The following is a 24342-nucleotide window of genomic DNA, read 5'->3' on the forward strand; positions in this document are numbered from 1 at the left end:
ATCCGTCAATAATATTAAATTAAAATTAAAAGGTAAAACTAATGAAATGAGGTAATCAGTTGATTGAATTTAATTATCGTAAAACTTTAATGAATTTTGCTGGCGTGTCTTACTGTAAAGTAGGTTTCTACTTTAGCTTACACATAAATTATTGTTAAGTAGATAGTGCCCGTCATTTTCAGCCGCGGGTCAGTGGGTACAGTACGAGTGGCAAGACTGTTTATCCACAATCCAAGTCGATTACTTATCGAATAATATACACGCATATTTTATTATATTATTTTGTTTTATCTCAGTCATACTCATACAGTACGGAGAATTAAAATCGATAAGGTGAAAGCTAAATATTATCTTAGTAGGACAGTTTTAAATGCTCAGATACTTTATGGGATAACTGTAAAGAATTTTTCAAAAAATATTTTCTGTTAATTACTTGCCTATAAAATTTTTCAAAATCATTAATATTTTTATTAAAACTAATGATTTGACGTACGGGAATTTTTAAACTTTCTACAATTCATTTTTTTGAATTTTTAAATATTCCCGGGAATTTTGAAATTATAAAAAATGTTTTAATTTTTTTTTTCATAACTTTCAGAAATTTTTGACTTTTCAGACATTTTGGTAAAAACAATTTTTGAACCGATAATTCAAATTATGTTTCAAAATTATTATTATTATTTATTTTAACATATATTGTATAATATATATGTAAATAATAATAATAGACCTTAAATTATTTGAAATATGATTTTATTTATATACTTTTTTATACTTGTTATAAAAAAAAATAGTAAAATGGAATAATAATAATAATAAAAAAGTTTTAATGATAAAAGTTCACAAGAAAAAAAAATTTTTAAAAAAGTAAAAATGAACAAAATTAGGTTGCGTTCTTCACACGACGCAGCATCCTTTTATCTCATGTGTGAACATATATTTATTGATGTGTATTCTTAAATTCATATACATATATGTATATAAATATATATATATATATATATATATATATTTATGCACATGTTTATGTATATTTATGGAGATATATTTCAGCGAGACAATTAATTGCACGTGCACAATGTACCGGGAAGTATTTCATGTCTACAAATATACATATACATATCTACATATATGTAGTAATTTGGCACGAGGTAAATTGGACGGTAAATGAAAGTGTGTTGGTGCAAACTCGCGGAACTCAAACTTTGACTCCAGTTGAATCTTATCGTTCTAACGACACACATCTTAAGTGTATTCCGATCTGGCTGCACCTGTACGCAGATACGAACTTTGTACCCTATCTCCGTAGTATATTACCGCTAACGGTCGCTCTAAACTCCCAGTGTTGCTAAAAATTTTAACGACCTTGTCATCCGTCCTCGGAACTCGTCCTATAATTTAAGCCGCGTCATTCAAATTTATCGTCCACGTTATTTATTGACGTCTAAAAAATAAGTCTGTAAGCACGTAGTCAAATACCTTTTATGGCTTTTATCTAATATTTCAAATTAACGCGCTAACTAATTACTTTACAACCATTTAAATAATATAACTTTTTTTTTTTTTACTAAAGAAAATAAATTTAGTGATTATCGTTTTCGAAACAATCACAGTAGTGTTTAATTTATTTGTTCAATAGATTATAAAAAATATATAAGTAATATTTCAATATAAATCATTATTTTTTAAAAATATTATCTAAATTGATAATAAAGTTGATATCTTAATGTCATATCGTGCAGCCCATCTACATCCAACTAAAAAGATTCTCTCAGTCGTGGAAAGTCCAAGCTTCAAACTCGACAGTTTTTGTATATTTTTTATTTTTATATAATATATGTAAACCTCAAGGAATATAAAATGGTTGTTCATATTTATAACTTGCAATAAGTGTACAGTGGAAAAAAATTAATTACTAATTAATCGTATTAATTTTTAATTAAAATTCATTAAAATGAAACCGTGCGATTTAAATTTTAAAATGATTGTGCCGTCAAGTGCTGGAGTATTAATTGTAGCATCGGGACTGTGTTTGTATTTGATAAATAATTTTCGAAAGTAAGTTATTTTGAAATTTTTATTTTAATTTATATTTAAATTAAAATCAGATTTTATGAAAGATTTTAATTACGATTGTCATTATTTAATAAAATTGATCTAGTTTTATCAGTGAGTAAATATTTTTATAAATGAAAGGAGTTTTCAGTGGAATGTCGGTTGATAAAATTAATAGATAGCGATTTTGGTGGGAAATAATTACGGATTTATGTATGTATATATTTTATAGGCGGTAATTATTATTAAGAAAAAGTAAGTGATTGGTGTAAAAGTAAACGGTTACTAAGTGTCGTAAAAAATGAATATGACAAAGAAGAGCACTCTCTCTCTACAAAAGTCTGGCTTTGATTATACAGATTGTAAAATAATAAGAAACGATTCTGATCCGTTCACACAGATTATGTCTAGTGTGATAGCATGTCTTGAGCATTGTTTGTGGACGTATTTAAATAAACGTGGCAACAAAAAATCCCTTAGTTTCCTGAGTAAATTAGGGTAATGTTACTGCTGACGAAAGTTAATTAGTGGGAAATAATCAGTATCATTGCGGTGACATTACAATGGAATCTTTCTTTCTTACTTCACACATTGACCATTTTTTTTTGTTACTAAAGTAAATTAAATATTTATTTTTAATAATAATAGTAATTTTCGTGGTCATTATTAAAATTTTTATTAAATTTATTGTTAAAAAATTTTATTTATTTATTTATTTATTTTTATTTATTTATTTATTTTTATTAAAATTTACTGTTAAAAAATTACAAAGTGAGCGTGAATGTGGATTTTAAAAAAAATTTAAATCACTCCGAATTCACTCCTAATTTTCTACAGTGTATTAAATATTAAAAATAAAAAGAATTTATTAGAAATTTTTTTCATAAAACTTATTAATAGAACCCATAAATGAGGTTGAATAAAAAAAAAAATTTAATTAAATTTTTTTTCATTAAATTTTGATTGACAAAAAATTAAATAAAAATTTTTTGTGACATCTAATAAAATTTTTTATTAAACTCGTTCGACAGTAGAGCATTATTAAAGACAAGTAATAAATGTCTAATCCATATCATATATTTTTTGAAAAAGTGCCTGAAGCACTTGAATTTAAATGAGTTGCGAAATATAACTAATTTAAAAAATATGAGATGTGCTGGTATCGTATGAAGACAGGAAGCATAACGTAGAAGCCGGTCATGCGTAATGTCAATGCAATTCGAGTTCAATAACTCTTGTCAACAAATTAGGATGCATTGCGAGCCTTATCGTGGATATTCCTTTAATAGCAAAAGCACGATTGCACAATAATGTTTGTACAAGGATCCAGCTCAGAGCCTAACAAGTCACGAGTCACTTTGCCATAACAATAGTGTCGCCTGAAGACCGTAGGTTACATATTGTCATCATTATTATTATATTATTACATTACAAAGTGAGTAAACCGGAAACGTAGGTGCCATTGATGAGTTAACTGAGGGCTCAACCACGCAGAGTCTTTCATTGTTGAAATGGCCAGTGTCCCAGCCAGTTTAACACAACCCGACTCACAGTTATAAACTTTTCACGGTTCTTCGAACAAATCATCATCAAAAGTTATCTTAATTTGTTAATAATTTACAGCCCGTTAAACAAAACTGCTGAATAATTATTTTTAATAACAAACTACGACTCAGTTCGCCAGCCCTCGTGTCACTAAAGTTACATAAATAATTATTTTTATTTATTTAACCCATTAATGAAATCCAGTCAAGTGCGAAGGTTAATTAGGATTTTTTTTCTTCAAACAATTTTATGCAGAGGCCGCACAAAAGAGTAAGTCGTGTTTTAAGATTTTAATTTAAGTACTGAGTGATTAAGGTCTTGATATATTTTCAAACTAATTTCAACTTTAGATAACAATTTTTTTTTTTTCTTTTTAATTTTTATTAACTCGATTTACAACTTACTCGCTAATAAAAGACGAGGACGCGATAATTGTTTGACTTGAAAGAAGGTGTTAAAGATAAGAAATATTTTTTTTAAAAAATAATATTTTTTTATCAACTTAAGAGATTAAAAAAATTGTTACTGAATTTAACGAGAATATAAATTTATATAATATATATATATATTTTTTTTGTTATGCTAAATAATGAATTTTTCGAGCGTTTTGTTCTGAAAAGAGGTCAATTTCAATAGCAACTTTTTTCTTTACGCTAGACCTATTATATATTCATGAGCAAATGTAAATAGTCTTATCAGAGAAGAAGCTCTGAGGAGCTACACGTTTAAATATGCGGGTTACAGGTACAGTTAGAGTTTTATAAGTTCAGTCGGATATGTGATGCTCTTTCATAAAGACATATATCACTCTGTTTTGCTTTACTTATTCAACTATCAAGGTAATTTACATTCTACTATAACTTTTTTTCATGGCCGTTAAAAAAAATTTTCGAAATATCTAATAAAAATAAAATAGGCCTCTAACTTTATTTTAATGACCGAAATTTATTTCAGTCTGCCATTAGCCAATCAAACGAAAAAAAAAAAAAAAAAAAAAAATAAATAAATAAATAAATTAAACGGTCAAAAAAATATATTTCATAAGTTATAATTCGCAATCGGTTGCGTAAATTTTTACTACATATATTTTCGACGTAAAATCACTCAGTAATTAGTAATTAAAAAGTGTGAGTACAAAAATAAATTTTCAAAAATATTTATCAAGTGCACGGAGTTACCCGAGTGCTGAAAAAAAATTCAGTGCAATGTATAAATAATTTTCCGAAAATAAATTCGCGTTAACGAAAAAAAAAAAAGTTCAGTGAAAGTTGTGTGTTGATTATTGTTATTTTTATGATTATTGTGTATCGGCCAGAGGCTCTCAAACAAAAAGTTTAAAGAGGCCGGTTAAACTCCCGGGGCATGACATAAGACCCCAGAATATATAGGTTTTTTATATATTATTCTGCGCTATATAGTTAAAAAGCATCGACTCCTACCACCATCCTCTACCTCAGTATTATAACGAAACCGTCTCCCAGAGTTTCCCTCTCGACCGCATGCACTGTCACTTTCAAACCGACGACTCAACATTAAACAACGATTGTTTCTTACTCATAAATTAACGTACGCTTAATATTCATCACTAATTATTTTATTAAACATACAAATATAAAACAATAAGTAACTAGTTAAGTCCAGGATGAAAGCCACTTTTTTTATTTACTTTTAACCAACAGTGTCGTTCTTGTTTACAAGTGATTATAATTAAAATTTATTTAAAACATGTTTAATTTTTTGCATCACCAAACAATTTCAAACTAATCCAGGATAAATAGAAAAGTGCGCCGGAAGGTGGACGTCTTGTTTAAATCACCAGGAAACACGCACGGCTGGACAAACCTTGTGTGTATTCAAATTATTTTTTTTTTTTTTTTTTTAAATCAAAGTATATTTTCATTTTATTTGTTGTCTGATTAAATTATAAGCCCGAATAATAATAATAATAAATATCGTTACAGTTATCGCAGTAACAAGACATCCAATTGGTTGTCATCATTGGAAAGTTATTATGGATTTATCAACAAAAACATTAATAATAAGAGAAAATACAAGCATTTATATGAATATGGATTTTTGAAAAAATTCAAGAAGTTGTAATCGAAAAAAAAAAAAAAAAAGTGAAATGATTTATCTGAAGGAAATAAACGTCAGCGAATATTGTACCGCGTTAAACCAGCTTATTAAATTAGCGGCCGTTTGAAAAGTTAATTGAAAATATAATTGAGTTGTGATAAAAAAATTAAATGTGATATTAATAGAGTTTTGAATTGTTTTTGTTTATAAGGCATGTAATCTGATGGCTAGAAAAAATTGTGATAACTGTTAAATATAATGCTGGTGGAAGTCTCTGGTCTTCGTGTTAAGCTATGCTGGTTAGATAATTCAAAAAATTAAAATGCAGTGATATAATACACATTGTATAATATGTCAGATCGAGAAGTCATATGCACATACGGTATTCCGATCGCATGAGATTAAGTAATCGTCAGCCCACGTGAAAGTTGTTTCTCCGGTCGGTGAAGTTGCGATTTCAAGGCACTTTTTACGATATCTAAAGATCGATACGATATTTTAGTATCTTTTTTTTATTTTATTTTTATTTATTTATTATACAAGGAAGAAAAGTTTAACAGCTTAACTATATAGTTATTAATAACAATAATTATAATATGAAGTGAATTTAAATTTTTGAAATCGAGTCATTTTAGTAGGGAGCTATTCGTTTTATAAAATTTTTATATTGTTGCCTGTGATCAACTTTTTATATTTTTATCGTGTACTCAAAAAAAAAAATGTTAGGGTTTCTTACGAGTTTTATGTCAACCCTCTTATTAGAGGGTGACAAACCAATAGACCGATTTAATATGGCGACGATAATGATACTATTTTTGTTAATAACTATTGAAGTTGTTGTAGTAAAAGTTGTTTTATTTGAAATTGAAAATAATGAAGAGAATCATTTTGGCGGGCATTCGCCATCTCTATTTTTTGACCATGACGATTAGGGTATTTTTGATATTTAAATATTTTTATTATTAAAAAATGTAATTAAGTATTTTTGTAACTTATGTTGTTAAGATTGTATATAAAATATTTGTAAACTATTTTATAAATAAATTTTTTAAATGAATTAATGTCTTGTGGATTAATGAGAAAGACCTGATAAATTTTTGAATTTTAAATTAATATATTTAACTACTTGAATAATTATTTCAGAAAAAAGTCAAAGGAAAGTGTAAATAAAGAAGAAGCTGACGACAGCAGATGCTCTTGCTGTTTAAAACCGTTTATTATTGGCAAAGGCGTTGATTGCAGCGACTGCAAATCACGAATCTACAAAAAAAGTTGCAGCCACTGGGACTTTGAGGACAATAATTGGCATTGTCTGTTTTGCAATCACCGAAGGTGTTATTTATAGAATAATTTACATAACTCAATATTTTTTAAATGATTAAACTTTTTTTTTTACGTCATTTGTTTAAATTATTTGTGTTTATTTGTACGGGAAAATGCATTGTCAATCCTACGCGGTGACTCAACGTACTTGCGTAATGGAAAAAAATAATATTACGTATATTTAATTGAGTAATTATGTGTAGGATAGATTAATTACTAAATATATGATAAATTGAAATGTTTATATTTGTGTAAACTTGTAATTAACTTATACTGGGTTATTAACTTTCAGATCGTGGTGTAAAAGAAACGAAAAGTGGTTTGAGACATTCGGAAGCGCGGAATCAAATGCGTTTAAAAAATTATTTATTACCACGGAGTCACTTCGTAGTATAGGTATGTATTTTTTAAATGTTTAACGTTTAATTTTTTTTTTTTTAATTTGGATGACTCATGAATTATTTATAGTTAATTGAGGATTAAAGTCATTAGCACACATTTCGCATTTGTGAATTTAGGTGTGACATTGAAAATAATTTTTCACGTTATTTTTTTAAGAGACGTTCAAACTGGCGGTAAAAAAAAATTTTTATTGAAAAGGCGACGAACCGAACAAGTGTTTTTTTAAATTTTTTAGTTTTGTCAAAAAAAATTTTTTCAAAATAATGTACAATGTTTAAAAAAGTAAAAATCAAGTTCAAAAACGTAATTTGGAAAATTACAGAAAAAATTAAAATAAAATGAGGACTCGGGCTACGGTAAAAATTTTTTTGCCCTTCCCTTCTCACTTCTACTAATAAAGTATTCAGACTTATACATAATAAATAAAAAATTTAAATAAAGTTCGAAACCGTTAACGCACATTGTAATTACTCATATTAATGTTGTATTGTATTGAAGATCATAAATCGACTTTCACATACAATAAACTCAAGTATTGAATTACTATTATTAAAAACAATTACTCTACTATAATTGGCAAGCATTCTTTATAAATATACTATATATATATTCTCTATAGTCATTACTCATATTGGCATTTACTGCACAGTGTCGTATTTTAATTATTATTTTATTCAATGCATGTTAATTTCCAGGGAACGTAAGACGAAAAATTTTCAGGCACTGAAAAATATTTTTAAAAAATGTCACTAAATTTTTAGCGGCTTCAAAAAACTTTCTTTTGTTCAGTGGACCAGCGAGTTCAGGTTCTTGATACTAAATTATTAACGTTACGCTAATGGAGAAGAAACGCACGCGATATTGCTTATAAAAAAATAATTTCAGTCGGATACTATGGCACATGATAGTGCTCGCGGTTTTATAGTTGAGTATACATATATTGTATAACAAGTATATTGTATTCATGTTTAGACGGTTAGTTGAGCCAACGTGTGTCATCGTTATCTTTTTCCGCTTTTTTATGCGACTTCATCCGTCTTAAAATCGGAGAATTATTTTATACCCAAGTACACAACTACATACTGTACAGCAACTATAACGGTATTAATTCACCTTATATTCATGTTTACGTTCGTGTTTATGTTCATGTTCATATATGAGTACACATTAACAACCAAACGCGAATTACTGTAAGAATGGATACCATGAGAAAATATTCGCGTTCATGGTAATTGTGAGATAATATTTAATTACTCATTTTGATTATACTTATCATAATAAGTTATAATATTTTGTATTATATATTATATGATCTTAATGTATGACCTACGGTTTATATTTTTATTTAAATTTTTTAAAATTAATAATTCGAATTTTTAAATAAAAGTTATAAAGTCAAAATTTTATGTGTGAATGCAGCAGATATCAGACAAATTTAAAATTATAAATAATTTAAAAAAATATATTTATAAAAAATGCACTTATTAATTTTTAAAATTTTTAAATGTGCATTTTTTTCAAATTTTATTTTATTAATTATTTAGTCTATTTATTAATAATTTTAATGCATAAAAATTTTATGATCCTGGTTAACAGACAATCAGCAATTTTTTATTTTTAATTTCAAAAATTCGATTACCAAAAAAAAAAAAACTAAAAATATGCACATGTAGAAAATTTAAAAAACTACAAGTGCAATTTTTTAAAATATTTTTTTTTTTGTGATTTGTCAATTTAAAAAAAATCTAAAGATTACCGGACGTCGGCTAACTTCAGTATCGAAAAATTAAAAACAAAATTAGAATCACTGTAGATATTAAAAGTTGTCTTAACAACTTTTAGTCGTGTTTATTGTCTTATATTATTCCAGAGTTGTTGATGCTCTTGTTGTTGAATGGGTGATAGTGAAGAGTCAGTTCTGCTCTAGTACGCTTCCGAGTAGGATCGTTCTCAGAGGCATCTCTGGGTAACTCGGATCCGTTATTTTCATCCAAGTTATCTCATAATCGTTATTTTATATACCAGTGTATCTGATATCCACATACCAGAGTACAACAACACAACAACAACAGCAACAATAACAACAACAAATAATAATAATACATACAGTCATAGCTATAAACATATAAACATATTTCGACCATCTTTATACTCAATCTCATCTCACATATTTTTACAACTCACGGTCTCTAAGTGAAGGGAAATTTTTTTATCATACATTTTAAAGTTGTATTCTATTGGCCACGTAAAAAATTTACCTTAAAAAAATTAATATGTCGATAAAGTGATAGAATATTTGATTTTGAATGAGTGAGTAAAATATATATGTATTTTTTTAAAGTTAGACTGCAAAAAAAATGTATTTTTACGACAAGCCGATAATTTTGTTGTTTTAAAATAAAAAGATAAGATTATTTGAATACGACTCAAGTAAATTATTTATGCAGTTAAAAAAAATTGATCATAAAAAAAAAAGTTTATCGGTAATGTTGTGAAAATAAATAATGTTTATTATTTATATAAATTATTTTACAGAAGACGAGCATGTTTTTAATTCGAATCCCGAGTTGGCAGCTGGCGGTTACGAAACCACGAACTCGATGGAAAATGTCCGCGAAATAATTGAAAAAATAGTCGAAAGTCTCGTAGGAAATGTTGACAATACTCCGATAGATCGACTCTACACTCACGAAGCATGTAAGTTATTATTTAATTACATATATTCATATATTTATATAAAAAATAAAAAGTTTTTGAATTTTTCCATTTGTCAAAGAAAATTCCTACGAAAAAAATATATGTCCGAGATATATACAGGCGAAATCGAATATAGGTCTCATATATGTGGTATTTATTCCGATTTCCCGAAATATATATTTTTCGTACGGGTTTTGAGTAAAAATTTAAAAAAAATCGCACAGTTGATGAACCGATTTCTTGTAGCACGCGACTGCGGTTTAACGCATTCTTTACGATGAGTTTGAGTAGGAAAGTGCGCTCTTATATATCAACACGTGACACAATCTCCTGTTACGATACACTAGACTGCACCAGAAGCTACTGCCACCTGTCTGCCGTCAATTTCATTTTATTCTTATCACTTCAGTTTATTCCGCTCGATGCTCATATCAACTTAATGTGGAATTCATTTTTTTTATTTTTAAATACCGCGTTTAATCTTTACTATCAGTACCAGTAGCTTTTAAAAATTACTAAGCCATTTAACCGTCAGTTTTCTTTATCATTATTAATTATCAAATGAAATATTTGTAGAAAAATTAGGAGCCGTTATTTGTAATCGAAAAATCCAGGATATGATAATATTTAAATTTGAATTTAAAATATTTGCATTTTATAATTATGTTATTTGATTGTTAATTTAAACAGATAATAAATTAATTGATGAGTATGGTGTATTACTGTCACGGATTATCAAACATTTGGAAAATTATTTTCAATCATATTCACGTAAGTAATTTTTTTAAAATTTTTTTCCAAACATACTTTCATACATTTTTTTAAAATTCGCGAGTTTGTCTGGTTAAAATTTTTATAAATTATCAGATAATTTTAAAAAATAAATAACTGAGATGTCATTGAATTTTTTTTTAAGTAAAATAAAATTACTGAGTTATATAAGTGACACTGAATTATCATAAGTATTGTGGCTCTTGATGTAAGACATATTGTACCGTCTTCAATCATTTTTAGCGACTCCCAAGTCGACCTTCTCACGCATAAAAAATATAAAACCCAGTATTATCAGTTGATCATACAGTAACTCGTAACTTGTAATATTTTTTACTTGCATTTTTAAATTAAATTCAATTATTCATTGCTCATGCACGCGATTATTTGAGAATTGGCAAGGGTCCCATTAAAATAGAAAAGTACAAAGACTTGGTGATGCTACAGGTGCCGTCTATTATCCGCAGGAATGTTTAGCTGACTTTTTAAAAGAAAATTTATTGTGAAAGTTTTTTTTTTTTATTTTCTTTAAGTTCAGCCCGCAGTTAAAATTTTTTATGAATTGCAAATGTGCAGAGCGGAGTTGTTGGAATTCAACTAGAGCAAATGCTAACTGTTTTATGATAACAATAATGTAAAAAAAAATTGTAGTAAATAGAATTGAATGGTCTATTATCGTTTTATCGTCTGCCAGCTGCAGAAAATGCGTTACCGTTGACGACCAATTTTATTACTTATTGTTTTATGTAATGAATAAATTTTTAATTTGAGAAAAAATTATTTATAAAAAAGTGGTCAAAGATCGGGACGCGTTTTTTATAAATCTGCGTCAGTATATTTCTTCGATATATGAATTAATTAATTTTTTATTTTAAACTCCGACCTCGTAAAAGTAAAATCGTAATTTATTAATTCTTTTAAATATATAAAACTAAAAATTCTTAAGGCTTTCATTTAAAACCGATAATTTTAATAAATATGAACATATATTTACTATCATGATAAATACTCTTATACTTTCTAATTTTTTTCCCATGAAAATAAACTTTGTTGTTAAAAATAAAAAACGAAAAAAATATATATTGTAATGAATTTTAAAAGTTTTCATTAGTGACCCAGTAAATGACTAATTTAAATAAACATAAAAGGAAGTGTAAGCGACAATTAACAAGTGTCAGTAAATAAAAATAATTTATAATAGCAAAATCACACAATTGTTTTAAATTTGTCTTACAATCTAAACATCCGTTATCGCGTTATTCACCAGCAACATTTCTCGAGCAAATTGTCTGCCCGTAGATACACACCACAAGATATCGGAGTTACATAATTTAACTTACTAAAATATGTATATACATATTTATAACAAGTTCAATTAAAATAACGATAATAATAAAATAGCCTTATGAGTTTATTTATTACCTCATGACACCATGACCCTGTTTGAATAAAAATAAATTGTCTAGGTATTTTCCACTCATTCTTTCAGTCTATTATTCTCCGGTTATTTAATTCCATAAACGCATAAAACGTGATATACAGCGTGGTTACTCAAAAATTTTTAAGTACTCATAAAATTATGGGCGCATAGTGCAATAATATTACTCCTCATATATATATATAATATATAAGCCTTGAGAGTTAAGTTCAAGTTGCAGATTTTTTTTGGCTCCGCGTCGTCAAAAGGTCAAATATTCTCACGGTTGAATCATTGATTCTTTGTTATAAAATTAATATGAATATATATGAATATTATTTTGAAAAAATAGATTTTTTAAATATTTTATAAAAATGAATACTGTGATATTATTTATAAGAAAAATAAACTTTAAAAATTAGTGATAGAAATTATAATCCGGGACCCGAGTATCAACGAGAAAATTTCGATATTCAAAAATATCAGTTACGATTTTCAAAATTCAAATATTAATTTTTCTTGCATAGACTGTACTATTGCACAACTTTTTGTTGTCAATTTATATAGCGTATTTTTTTCTGTAGAGACTTTGCATATTTATTTAATTCTTAAAAATGGTTAAAAAAAAAATAAATATCAAGTGTAAGCTAAAAAGTCTGAGCACGCAGAAGATATTAAATTTGAAAATGTATTTTATAATCGAGGAAGAAAGGAGTCGAGTATAGGCGGGTATCCCTTATGCGGTTTAAAAACTGCATCGAAGAATTTAGAAAATATATAGGTCCACGCAAAATTATCCCCACTAATAAAAGCAGCCAGAGAACAAGGAGAAGAAGAAGAAGTCGTACAAGAGTATGTGGGGTACGTCGCTCGTATATCAACTTTGCCTTTACGACGTTCAGTCGAGACCTGAACCGCTTGCGATTACGTGCAACCTGCGATTCTGGTTCATTCGCGATTTATATATTTTTTATTGTTATTTTATTTAAGCTCGCTTTTGTTAATTAACAAACACTCGCCTTATCTCGTCTCACCTCGGCTCCATTCGGTTTGTTATTTATGGTGATTATGATCCGTAAGCCCACTTAATCCCGGGAATAATCACTAATTATTTTATGACGTTGGGTATTTTTTAAATCAAGTGATAAGTGAATTTGTAAATTACAAATAAATAAAATTAGTAATTACTCTTTAATTACATAATTTTGTTCTCTCAGATTTTAGAATTTAATTATTAATTTAATCAGAGTAAATAATTGTTATTAATTTATCTCTAACTTGTTATCAGTAAAGACTTATTTTTGTTGTTGAATAAAGTCACCGACATGCTTAGCGTAATTCGTTTAGAATTACAGTAAAAAAAAATTATTAAAAAAAAAAAAAAAAAATTATTAAGTAGTAAAAAACAATGTCACTGAAAATAATCTCCTGAGCGCGTGCTCAGCCTTGAATTTAATACCCCCAGGGCATCAATAATTTTTTCTTTTTTTATTAACGTCTAAACATTTTTTAGTTTTAAAAAATCCTGCTTCTATAAATAAATTTTTTGTTTGAAATAAAACCGATTTAAAATTCTTGGGAAAAAAAAAAAAATTTAATGAGATAAAATTAATAATTAATGATAATGTATTTATAAATAATATAAGCTGGTATTAAAGATTAAAGGTCACGAGACGTCGAAGCGCATCATCGGTTAATAATAGTAACTATCGATGTAATTATTTATATTATTGTGATTGTTAGACTAAACATATTGTGGGTTAATAATAAAAATAAAAATAAAATTTTAAAAAATTGGGACCTTGAACTCGCAATAGCGTTAATTGAACGGGAACCTCGCGTGGAATCTTCCGAACTCCGTTATGTCGTTTCGTACGGTGTGAAAAACACGTGACGAAAATTTGCGATAATTCAAATTTTTAAATTTATTTTATTCATATATATTTTCGCGGTCTATTTAAATCAGAGCTCGAAATTTTCCAATAAAAAATATTTAAATTGGCTACAGAATTTTAAAAATATTTTTTGTTACTTAATAAATTAATAAATATTTAACTCAGACATTGAAAATAATTTATTTGAATAGAATTTTTCATTTTTTCCTTGTGGTCACTAGTCTTTAATAAAAAAAAAAAAAAAAAAAATTTATTACGTTCTTTTATGAAAAATAATAAAGTTGGGTTTAAATAAAACCACAGAATAAATTTTTTTTAGTATTTTCAGTGAATTGAATTTTTATAATAATTTTTTTTATCTAATGATAACATTTTTCATTTTAAAAGATTATAGTAAACTGTCGAAAAAAAAAATCAATTAAAATGCGATAAAAAAATAATGTCACGTTTAATTTTAAAATCACAGTCGTCGGATCTAAGTTACAGTGAATTAAAAAATTAACGTCAGTATACGAGTACTGAAAAAAAAAATAATAACTCCAGTGGTAAGATGAAAGTGGAAATTGATAAGTCGGTGTGTTAGTGCAGAGTAAAAAATAAAATAAAATAAAAAATATAAATAAAAAAACGTGGGTTCCATGTTGCTGCAATTCTTTAAGGAGATGCTACAGTTAATCGGTGGCCTTATTTTTTTCTACTTCGTCTACATTTTTTTCTATAAGAAAAATGGTAATGTTTATATAATTTATAAATTTATAAGCTAGCTTATATATTTTTAAAGTAATTAACCCTGGAATTTAATAAGCCAGTGATTTAATTTAAATCTATTACACCGCGGCAATAATTAAAAAAAAAACGATGACAAATTTAATGAGACAAATGAGACTAATTATCGTTATTCCGGAGGTTTAATTAATTATGAGAAAATTTATAAATGAGTTATAGAATTCGTGCGAAAGCTGAAAGACTGAGTTTGGATGTTTACTCGAATAATGAGTAAGAAAATACACAAGAGTTGTGTACGTTTGATACAACCTTCCGGTTGATAATCTCTTTTTTTAAAATATTACAGTGTGTGAGTTTTGATAATTTGATAAACTTGATATGATTAGCTGATAATAAAAAGGCTGGGTTTTTTTTTTTTTTTTTTCGAGTTCTTTTGTAGTGAGAAAAATAGTGAAGAAGGCAATCGAGGCTATGACTAGAGGCTAGATCCAATCAAATAAGAAAGTGACATTGGCGAGATGAGGAAACGACCTTCTGTTAATGAGAGATCGGTAGAAAGCTCTGATACTCTGATCACTATAGTAGGACTTGCAGAAAAACCACTTACTCATACACTAACGTCTTTACATGACACGACAGCTAAGTTTGTTTACATAGACAACACACAGGTATTAATGTGTACACCTTTTCACACAACTTGTCCGTCAACTCCGCCGGTTGATTACGGAACTTTTGCCGCGACTCTAATCCGCGGATGAGAGAATCACAGGAAAATTAAATTTATTTATTGTGTTAATCACTTGTCAAGTAAAAAACATGACACCAGACCACACCTTGTGCTTTTATAATTTTTACCGGTTGGAAAAGTTTTGATTCTTGTATTGTATGTATACATTTTATATTTATCACTAGAAAGTGCGTTTGAATTACAAGAAATTACTTTTTAGTTTTTTTTTGTTAGATAATCTTTTGGCACGGAAGTTTAATTTTCTATTTTAAATTCTTGAACATCCACGGCCCCATTAACGATCTCGATGTTAAATTTTTAAAAAACTAGTCAAGAAAAAATTTAAATTTTTCGATTGAACCGAAATTTTTTCTAAAAATCGGTGATTTTGTTAGTAAACTTTTTGATGTCATTTTTAAAAAGTAAAAAAATTAAATTTTAAATTTTCTGAGCACGTAAAGTCATAAAATAATTTTTTAAAAATTGAGTTAACACTCATGTGACCGTCGAAAAAATTTACTAAATTAAAAAATAATTTTTATATATCGTGAATATTGAAAAAAAAAAAAAAAAAAAAAAAAAAAAAAAAAAATAGTAAAAGTTAAATACGGGTTACATTTCACAAAAATTTCTCCATAACAAACTAGGAATAAAATAACTAACAAAAACGTGGACAAGGTCGCCAAGGAGAAATTACATTAGCTCTGTCAATTGATGTAAACGATCGCGATTTATCCAGCATTTAAAGACTCGCGACCTATAACGGTCTTGGTTCGCTCGACTCAATTCCTAATATAATAAAGAAAGTGCAGCTATTTATTGCCATAAAAACCACACATTTTAAATCATAATAAATAATATACAATATAAATTACAAATTCATAAGCGGAGTAAATAATATATACAAAATAATTTGCATAGTATTTACTTTTTCAATAAAAATTTTCACTTTTTAGTTTTTAACAAACAAGAGAATCGAAACTAGTTCTCCATACTTGAGAATTCAAATTAATTCACATTTAAATTCCAATACCGAAGCACTTTCGCTTCAAATTATAATTTACAATTTATTTATTATTTACAGTAATGTCTTTACACTGTAAATAATTAGCGGAGTAGGTCCGAATCGAATGATTGTTTATTTATTTAATTCCCTTGGAGTGAAATTTACTCCAGATTGGAGTAAATGCAGATTTAAACAAAATCCAGATCACTCCGAATTGACATCTATTTTTTTGCAGTGTATTATATTATTTATATAAACATATATATTGAGATATATAGACAGATGTGTGAACTTGATTTACAAATCGATCTCTCTAACTAGAGTGTAATAATAATGGTCAGCTGAGGGTAACTCTCACTAAACAAATTGTACATGTAATGTAAAATAAATATAGTTTGTAAATATTACAGACAAACCAGCCACAGATAGACCTAGTATGGCGCACACAGCTCTGCGTGAGCTTGTCGAACGTGCGGTTGATGAGGCCCGCAAACTACCGGGACTTGGAGACACAGTATCTACGAGAACTCAGCAAAATACTAGTATCATCGAGCAAACCTACGAGGATCTACTCGCTGCTGCCATACTAAATAAAGTAATTTTATTTTTTTTTTAATTAAAAAAAAAAACTTGGACCCAAAATAATTAAAAATTTTTTAACTCAGGTAATTGAAAAGTACCAAAAAGATGCTGATGGCAATAGTCATGTACATGATAGTTCCTCGAGAAAATTCATAAATAGTATGTATTTTTTTTTTTTAATTATTTATTTATGTTAATTAATTATTAATTATAATTATTAATTATAGATAGAAGTAAAATGAGTTTAGACAGAGAATTAGAAGATGAACTGACGTCACCAGATTCTAGTAGTGAAAATAAAATCCGACGACGTATTTGTTCGGACCCACTATCACTTACGGTAATTAATTTAATTTAATTTAATTTAATTAATTATTGTAATTAATAAAAAATTTATTTACAATCATCACCCAGGACTCGATATTTTTTATGGTAATCAGAATAAAATATTTACTTTTTTGACAAACTAGCAAAAAAAAGTTGGATGACTTTTTAAAAAAAATTAATTACTAATCAATTATTTGTGAAAGTGCATCGTCAACAGTTTAATTAGTGTAGATTAAAATACTTATAATTTTTAGCGGCAATCGGGAATCGTCAATCGGAAAAGAAAGTTCAGTTGAACTGATATATTTATTTTTATTAAATAATTATTTATTTATTCCAATTTATGGATTTTGCTTTTTATCGATCAATTTTTCTAGAATTTTTTAAAAAATGACCTTGTTCTGGAATTTTACTTATTGCAAAATAAAAGTTACTATTTATTAAATATTTTTTTATTTGAAAATTTAAAATTAATAATTTAATTAATTAATATATTTATTTATAGATTGAAGAACAAATCGAAGAAATAACAACGACGTATACATCTGATGAAGAACCAGAATGTATGAAAAATAGTATTCTTAATTTTAATAATTCAAAACGTGTCCCATTTCCGGAATTTGGAATGGACATCGTTGACCGTAAGTTTTATTATTTTTTAACTAATTATTGATTATTAGTATTTGATTTTAATGATTGATGCATTTAATTCAATCAGCTTCGCAAGAATCATCAGATAACAGCGAAGATGAAGTCGATGCAGCTCACGTAGATCATGTAACACCAGTCGAGTCATGGGAAGAAAATTGGCTGTTCCAAAAGAAGAAAATCGCCATTAAGTCGGAACCAGTGGCCATGTTGGTGCCGAATCCTAGCGCCGATTACCGGGCTCTCATCGGCGACAAAGACGCCGAGGACACCTCAGACTTGTCTGAATTTTCGGCCCAATCCGACGACGAAATTGAGGAGGAATTGATTCAGGTTATCAGCCAAGTCAGCCATGAAGAATCTTGTGATACCAAAGACAAAGAAATTATCGCGAGTAATTTGAATGATGAACGAATTGAAACACAGGTGCAAGTTGATTCTGCTGAAGCGCAACCGATCTGTCACAAGACAGTTGAAACTGATGAGGAAATTGTAAGAAACGTTGACGGATGTTCAATTACAAACGGTAATGACGTAAAGTCCAGTGATGATTTGGACGAAGAGGAAATTTTAGTAGAAAGTAATGAAATGACAAATAATTCAAATGTAATTGAACGAGTGCCAAAAACGCCGACTTCAACGCCGACTAGAAATTCGGTGTGCGATAATGAGGTTACGGAAATAAATAAAAATTATTGTAATTTTGAAAAACTTAATGCTAAACTCGAATCTATTGATATTGAAACGGATGTTGATAATAATGATAACGAGTTATCAGTTACTGGAAATAATGATAATGATAATTCGAAGGAAATTCAAATAAATACGGAAGTTGAGGAAGCAAATGAAAATTTCAACGCAACTGAAGATGGGTAAGATTTGTTTTTGTATATAACTTCAATTGTTTTCATTAATTATTCAATTAACCTTTTATTAAAGCTATTTATCGTATTTTTATAAGAGCCTAATTTATATTTTGTGCGCATTATTTTAAATAATGGTTTTATTGTGCAGAAAATGTCGCGAAGCTGCGGCTAAGAGCGAGTCTAAGATATCAGGAACAAAGTCATTGGAACGGAGTAAAAAAATCAAAGATAAGGACCTTGAGCTGTCGGCTCCACCGCGACCAGGTATAAAAAATTTTTTTTTTCACCGAATAAAAATCGGCTAAACTAGTTTCGGGTCTTTTAGTTACTTTGGTTTTTTATAACAAATAAAAGCAAAGTTATTTGCAGGCACGATCGCAGAACGTGAGCACAAAAAGTGGGAAAATGCGGCACCTATTGAAAATAATCCTTACAGTCCTGAGAATATCAACAAGAGACTTTTGGAACGGCAGTACGCCACCAGATCATCAGAAGTCACCGGGTAATTTTTGATTCCCATCAATTATTTCATCCAAAAATAAAGTTTTTCAAAATTTGGTTCTTTTTTTTTCCAGAAATTCTACAGTCTTACCAACTAGTCAAAGTCCTCCACTGCAAATAGTTTTTGCAACAAATCGACCAGATATTAAAAGGTAATTTTTTGTAAAACTGATGAAAAATTTATCAAGTCATTTATTTATTTATTTATTTATTTATTTAGATTTGGCCGGGATTATTATATAAATGAAGCGAAATCTCCACGAGGTGAAAAATTCCAACGTCCAGGCACATCAAATTCCAGTAGACCTAGCAGCTCATTGTCTCATCATTCAAGTTCTATTGGGAGTGATTTCGAACAGCAGGTGAGTGATGGACTTGAAAAATTAGAAGAATCTTCTCTTCGTCGTGATCTACATAGACGCACTTATCGTGGTACAAATATCAGTTCACATTTCGTTACCAATCCTCTTATTTATATGGATGATAATCTTAACACCAACACTGATAAAGCTAAAGACAATAGTGATAACGATACCAGTAGTTTATCTTGCGAGAATAAAATAAATGACAACTGGTCGCATTCAAAGTCACAACATATTTTTGACGATTCACCATCCGGAGTTAGCTATACGACGAATCCACTCTACGAGGACAATTTTACCCGAAGATCGGTAGGATTAGTTGGAGACCGCGACTCCGGGATGTATTCAATCGACTCCAATGACTGCGGTGACTCAGTATCGACTTACGAAGACCTAGACTCCAGTCCGCTGAAACTGACCTGGGGCTCCGACAGCAAAACGGGGGCTTCCTACTCTAATGGTAAAAAATACTGGATCCTAAACTCGGACAAATTTCACACTTTTGGCGGCATAAAGAAACCCCGGTTCAAAAACGACTACAAAAATATCGAGGCTAAAAATTACGTCCTCTGCGACGATGACGTCGCTGATTTTTCAAAGTTAAAGTACCAGACGTTCGGCGGAATAAAAAGTAAAATTGATTACGAGAAAATGAATTTTAGTAAATTACCGAGGGTTCGGTCATCGATTAAGTCAATCGACGCGTCAAAATTTTTACCCGTCAGCGAGGAAATTAATTCAAATTATGATTTAGACTCATGCTCAAATTCAGATTCAGATGATAAATTTATTGTCAGACATTCTTTAGAGGAGGCTACAATTGAAGGAGACAATTTGAGACTTGAGCCTCCCTTGGTACCAAAAGTTATCGATAGAAAGTTTACAACTCTCGCGGATTTAAGAAAATTGAATTAAACTTGCGAATTTACTTCTAAGTCATCAACACAAATAATAATAAAAAAAATAATAATAATAATAATAATAATAATAATAATAATAATAATAATAATAATAATAGTAACCTATGGTTAAGTGCCATTTTAAAATTAATGTGTCATTTTCTGTTTAATCTCAGTGTTATTGAATAATTAATTACTTTTAAAAAATAATTAATAACAAATTATTTTCTAGGCATAACCAGAGAAAATAAATAATATCTATTAACTTCTACCTCATCGTTTTGTCTATCAAATGCAGAATTTTGTAAATTTTATTTCTCGATGTACTTTTTCAATTCATTTTTTAAAATATTTTTCTTTTAACTCGATCACTTCTAATTTTAAAATTCTAACAATTGTACATATATAAATAAATATGTATATATATAAATATATATATAATCAAACACTTAGAGTTTTCGATTAATATTTTATAATAAATCTAAATATATAAGTAATAAATATGTATATTGTAATATTAATCTGTTGGAAAATTTTAGTGACCTTTATTTCTTAATTACAACTCATGCATGAGACGCAATATTATTTAATCGGTAAGTACCAATGACTAAACTGATTAAAATATTGGTCGCTCACTAATGTCCAAAAAAAAAATAATAATTCATTGGAAATTAAAAATTTATTTCAAATTCACATGCTCAGTTAATTCCCAAGCGGATCTGAACTACGGTAAATTATAGTAATTACCACAATTTACTGTAATTTACGGTATTCAGTAAAATTGCCGGATTTCACCGCCATTACGGTAATTTGTCAAAAATCGTCCTATTTTGCCGTAAATTAACATATTCTACGGTAAATTGGCGCATTTTACGGCCATTACGGTACTTTTCCGTAAAAACGGTCGTATTTGTGCCGTAAATTGCCGCATTTTACCAAAATTTCTCGTAAATTGCCGTATTTTGCGGTCATTCTACTGAATACCGTAAATTAGGGTATTTTGCAGCCATAATAAAAATTTACCGTAATTCAGATCTGCTAGGGTAAAATGCACGCTTTTTAATTAAAAAAAAAACTGGCTTTGGTCCCATGTATTAACAATTTTGCAGGAACTAATAATTAACAATAAAAACAATTAATATTTTTAAAATTACAGTTGATAATTATATTTACGTCGGCCGAATAAAATAATGGAGGCTTATTAATTACATCGCCTTCAATTTTAACAATGGGTTCAAAAAAAATGAATAATAATGATATTAATATTAAAGAATGGAATAGGAAAGTTAAAAAAAAATTAAATTGTTGTGTGTTACAGGAACCCTTCGAGCCAATCGAAGCGTCCAAGTCGTTGATAATCACACAGTCGCAAAACAATAATAAATATTTTGAACGCGAGCGCAAGAACAGCAAAAACGAAATAAACGCAAAATTAAATAATCAGGGTACGAATTATATCACTAGTGACAACAAAAATACTTTTGACGAAGATAACAAAAGGAAAATACGGAGAATCGACTTGCGGGCTTACGGTTTTGAGAACGAGTTCTATGTAAATAATAACAATAATCATAATAATAACAAAGATTTTGAAAAAATTCAGAGGATTCCAAATAAACTGGATCTCAGGTCATTTGGATATGACTCAGGCCTGAGGAGGACGCAGTCCAACAATCATTTGGACAGTAAAGTCAACAATAGTTTTGTCAAGTTGAAGATAAGTGACGACAACAACAATGATACTAGTGGCACTGAAGAAGTAATCAGGAAAATAAATTTGAATGATGATTACTGGGCCAGAAGTACAGAAGCTCTGAATGATGAAAAAAAAATAATTTTTGAAAAATTCAACCGTATAAAGGCTGCAAAGTCGGTTCCCAATATCGTCAGTGCCAAGACGGAAAATTACTACACAACTGCATCGTCTTCGACGAGCGACGAAGACGAAAAGCATTTTGTTGAGCAATTGACACGCGACAATGATGAGATAAAAATGTATGGGAATGATTCGATCAAGGAGAGAATCATAAAATTGATTGATGGAGAGGTTACCAATTCAAGTGACTTTAATAGTTACGAGACGGACTCGCAGAGCTCGAAGACCGAGTCGACGGAAGAGCTGCCGAGGAGGTTTTCGACGCTAAAAGAAATCAAATATTCGCTAGAGTCCCTTGATGGAGTTGACAAATTTAGTGACAAAGAATTGCCAATGCCTTCGGTAAAGAAATTGGCCCAGGCTTTTAATACACCGGAAACTACTAAGGTATAGTTTCTTACTTTTCTGATTTTAATAACATAATTTAATTGTAATTGTTAATAATTTTTTTGTATTAATTATTAGACTTCGAAATTAAGTAAAAATTTAAATAAAGAACGACCAAATACTCCGGAAATTCAAATAATAAAAACACCGAGACAAATGCACAGTCTTACCGCAAGATCGCTGTCCAAAGAATTCCGCGAGGGTCTGAGACAAATTTCAGTAAAACCTCAAGCCCCGCAATTGCAGAGTTTGAATATCGAGCAGTCAAAATTACTGATTGCATCGGAAAAAAATTCAAGCAATTTAGACAAATCCCTTGACATCGACGTCATAGCGCCCGGGAAAATAAAAAACGGACTCGAATTTTGGGAGCAGCTTCAAAAACGAAACTAAAGGATATTTGTAAAATTATACATACAAATAATTATTGTTATTAATAAATTTATCTAACTTATAAATATTATACACTTTAATTATTTTTATTAACAAAAAATAGTCATAGACAATAATATTAGTAATTAAAAATGACATTATTATTATTATTATTATTATTATTATCTTCCAGCAGCTAATATAAATTTATTTATTTAACTGCACATTTTTTAAAACTGCCATAAAAATAGTATTAAAGTAATTGTAACACTAACTCTAATTATAGGTTTTTTCTTTTTTTATCAATATTCGAAAAATTTTTAATAAAAAAGTTGTGCCAAAGGACACATGGAGTAAAAAATATTGTGACGTCAAAAACGTTTCTTGTAAAACATCAAAAGATTTTTTTAAATTTCCACATTTTTCTAGATCGGAAAAAAAAATTGAATGAGTGTGAATGTAACCAGTATAGCAGACAGACAAATTTATAATTATAAATAAAAATAGTAAATAATTAATAAAATAAAATTTCAAAAAAATGCACTTATTAATTTTTTAATTTTTTAAATGTGCATTTTTTTCAAATTTTATTTTATTAATTATTTACTCTACTAATTATTAATTATAAATTTGTCTGTCTGCTACATTGAAATTTAAATTCATATCAACATCAATTGATCTATTCAATTTCGCAATCTTAGACCTAAATATTTTTTTAGCTTCGATCTGAAGAGATCTGAGTCAAGTTTCACCAAAAAAATTTACGGTAAAATAAAAATAACACAATATTTTTTACTGTGTCGTGTTATCATCCAAAGATGATATAAATAATCGCAATGAGGCTCATTAATTTTTTATATAGTCTTGTATAAATTTATAAAA

General features: G+C 28.4%; 1 protein-coding gene and 1 long non-coding RNA gene across 6 annotated transcripts; both read left to right on the top strand.

Annotated features, from left to right (window-relative positions):
* Positions 1 to 1642: 1642 nt before the first annotated feature.
* LOC103570074 (probable serine/threonine-protein kinase DDB_G0282963) lies at positions 1643 to 24289 on the top strand. Of its 5 annotated transcripts, none has more exons than XM_053742983.1 (16): positions 1643 to 2058; positions 6820 to 7008; positions 7292 to 7395; positions 9937 to 10098; positions 10789 to 10869; positions 17051 to 17235; positions 17306 to 17381; positions 17450 to 17562; positions 18055 to 18190; positions 18268 to 19069; positions 19212 to 19327; positions 19433 to 19565; positions 19639 to 19716; positions 19785 to 19926; positions 22144 to 23088; positions 23167 to 24289. In XM_053742983.1, exons 1-16 carry the CDS (start codon positions 1955 to 1957, stop codon positions 23479 to 23481), a joined length of 3681 nt encoding a protein of 1226 aa, XP_053598958.1. In that variant the 5' UTR covers positions 1643 to 1954; the 3' UTR covers positions 23482 to 24289. The 5 variants fall into 5 exon arrangements, with proteins under 5 accessions (XP_053598958.1, XP_014295579.1, XP_053598965.1 ...); XM_053742990.1 differs by lacking the exon at positions 1643 to 2058 and adding an exon at positions 3115 to 3870; XM_014440093.2 differs by lacking the exon at positions 10789 to 10869.
* Positions 4635 to 6733, top strand: LOC128669005 (uncharacterized). The gene is made up of 2 exons (XR_008404556.1): positions 4635 to 5445; positions 5562 to 6733. It is a non-coding gene; the product is annotated as an uncharacterized LOC128669005 (long non-coding RNA).
* Positions 24290 to 24342: the final 53 nt, after the last annotated feature.

Source organism: Microplitis demolitor, chromosome 1, assembly GCF_026212275.2.
Source record: "Microplitis demolitor isolate Queensland-Clemson2020A chromosome 1, iyMicDemo2.1a, whole genome shotgun sequence".
NCBI classification, from domain to species: Eukaryota; Metazoa; Arthropoda; class Insecta; order Hymenoptera; family Braconidae; genus Microplitis; species Microplitis demolitor.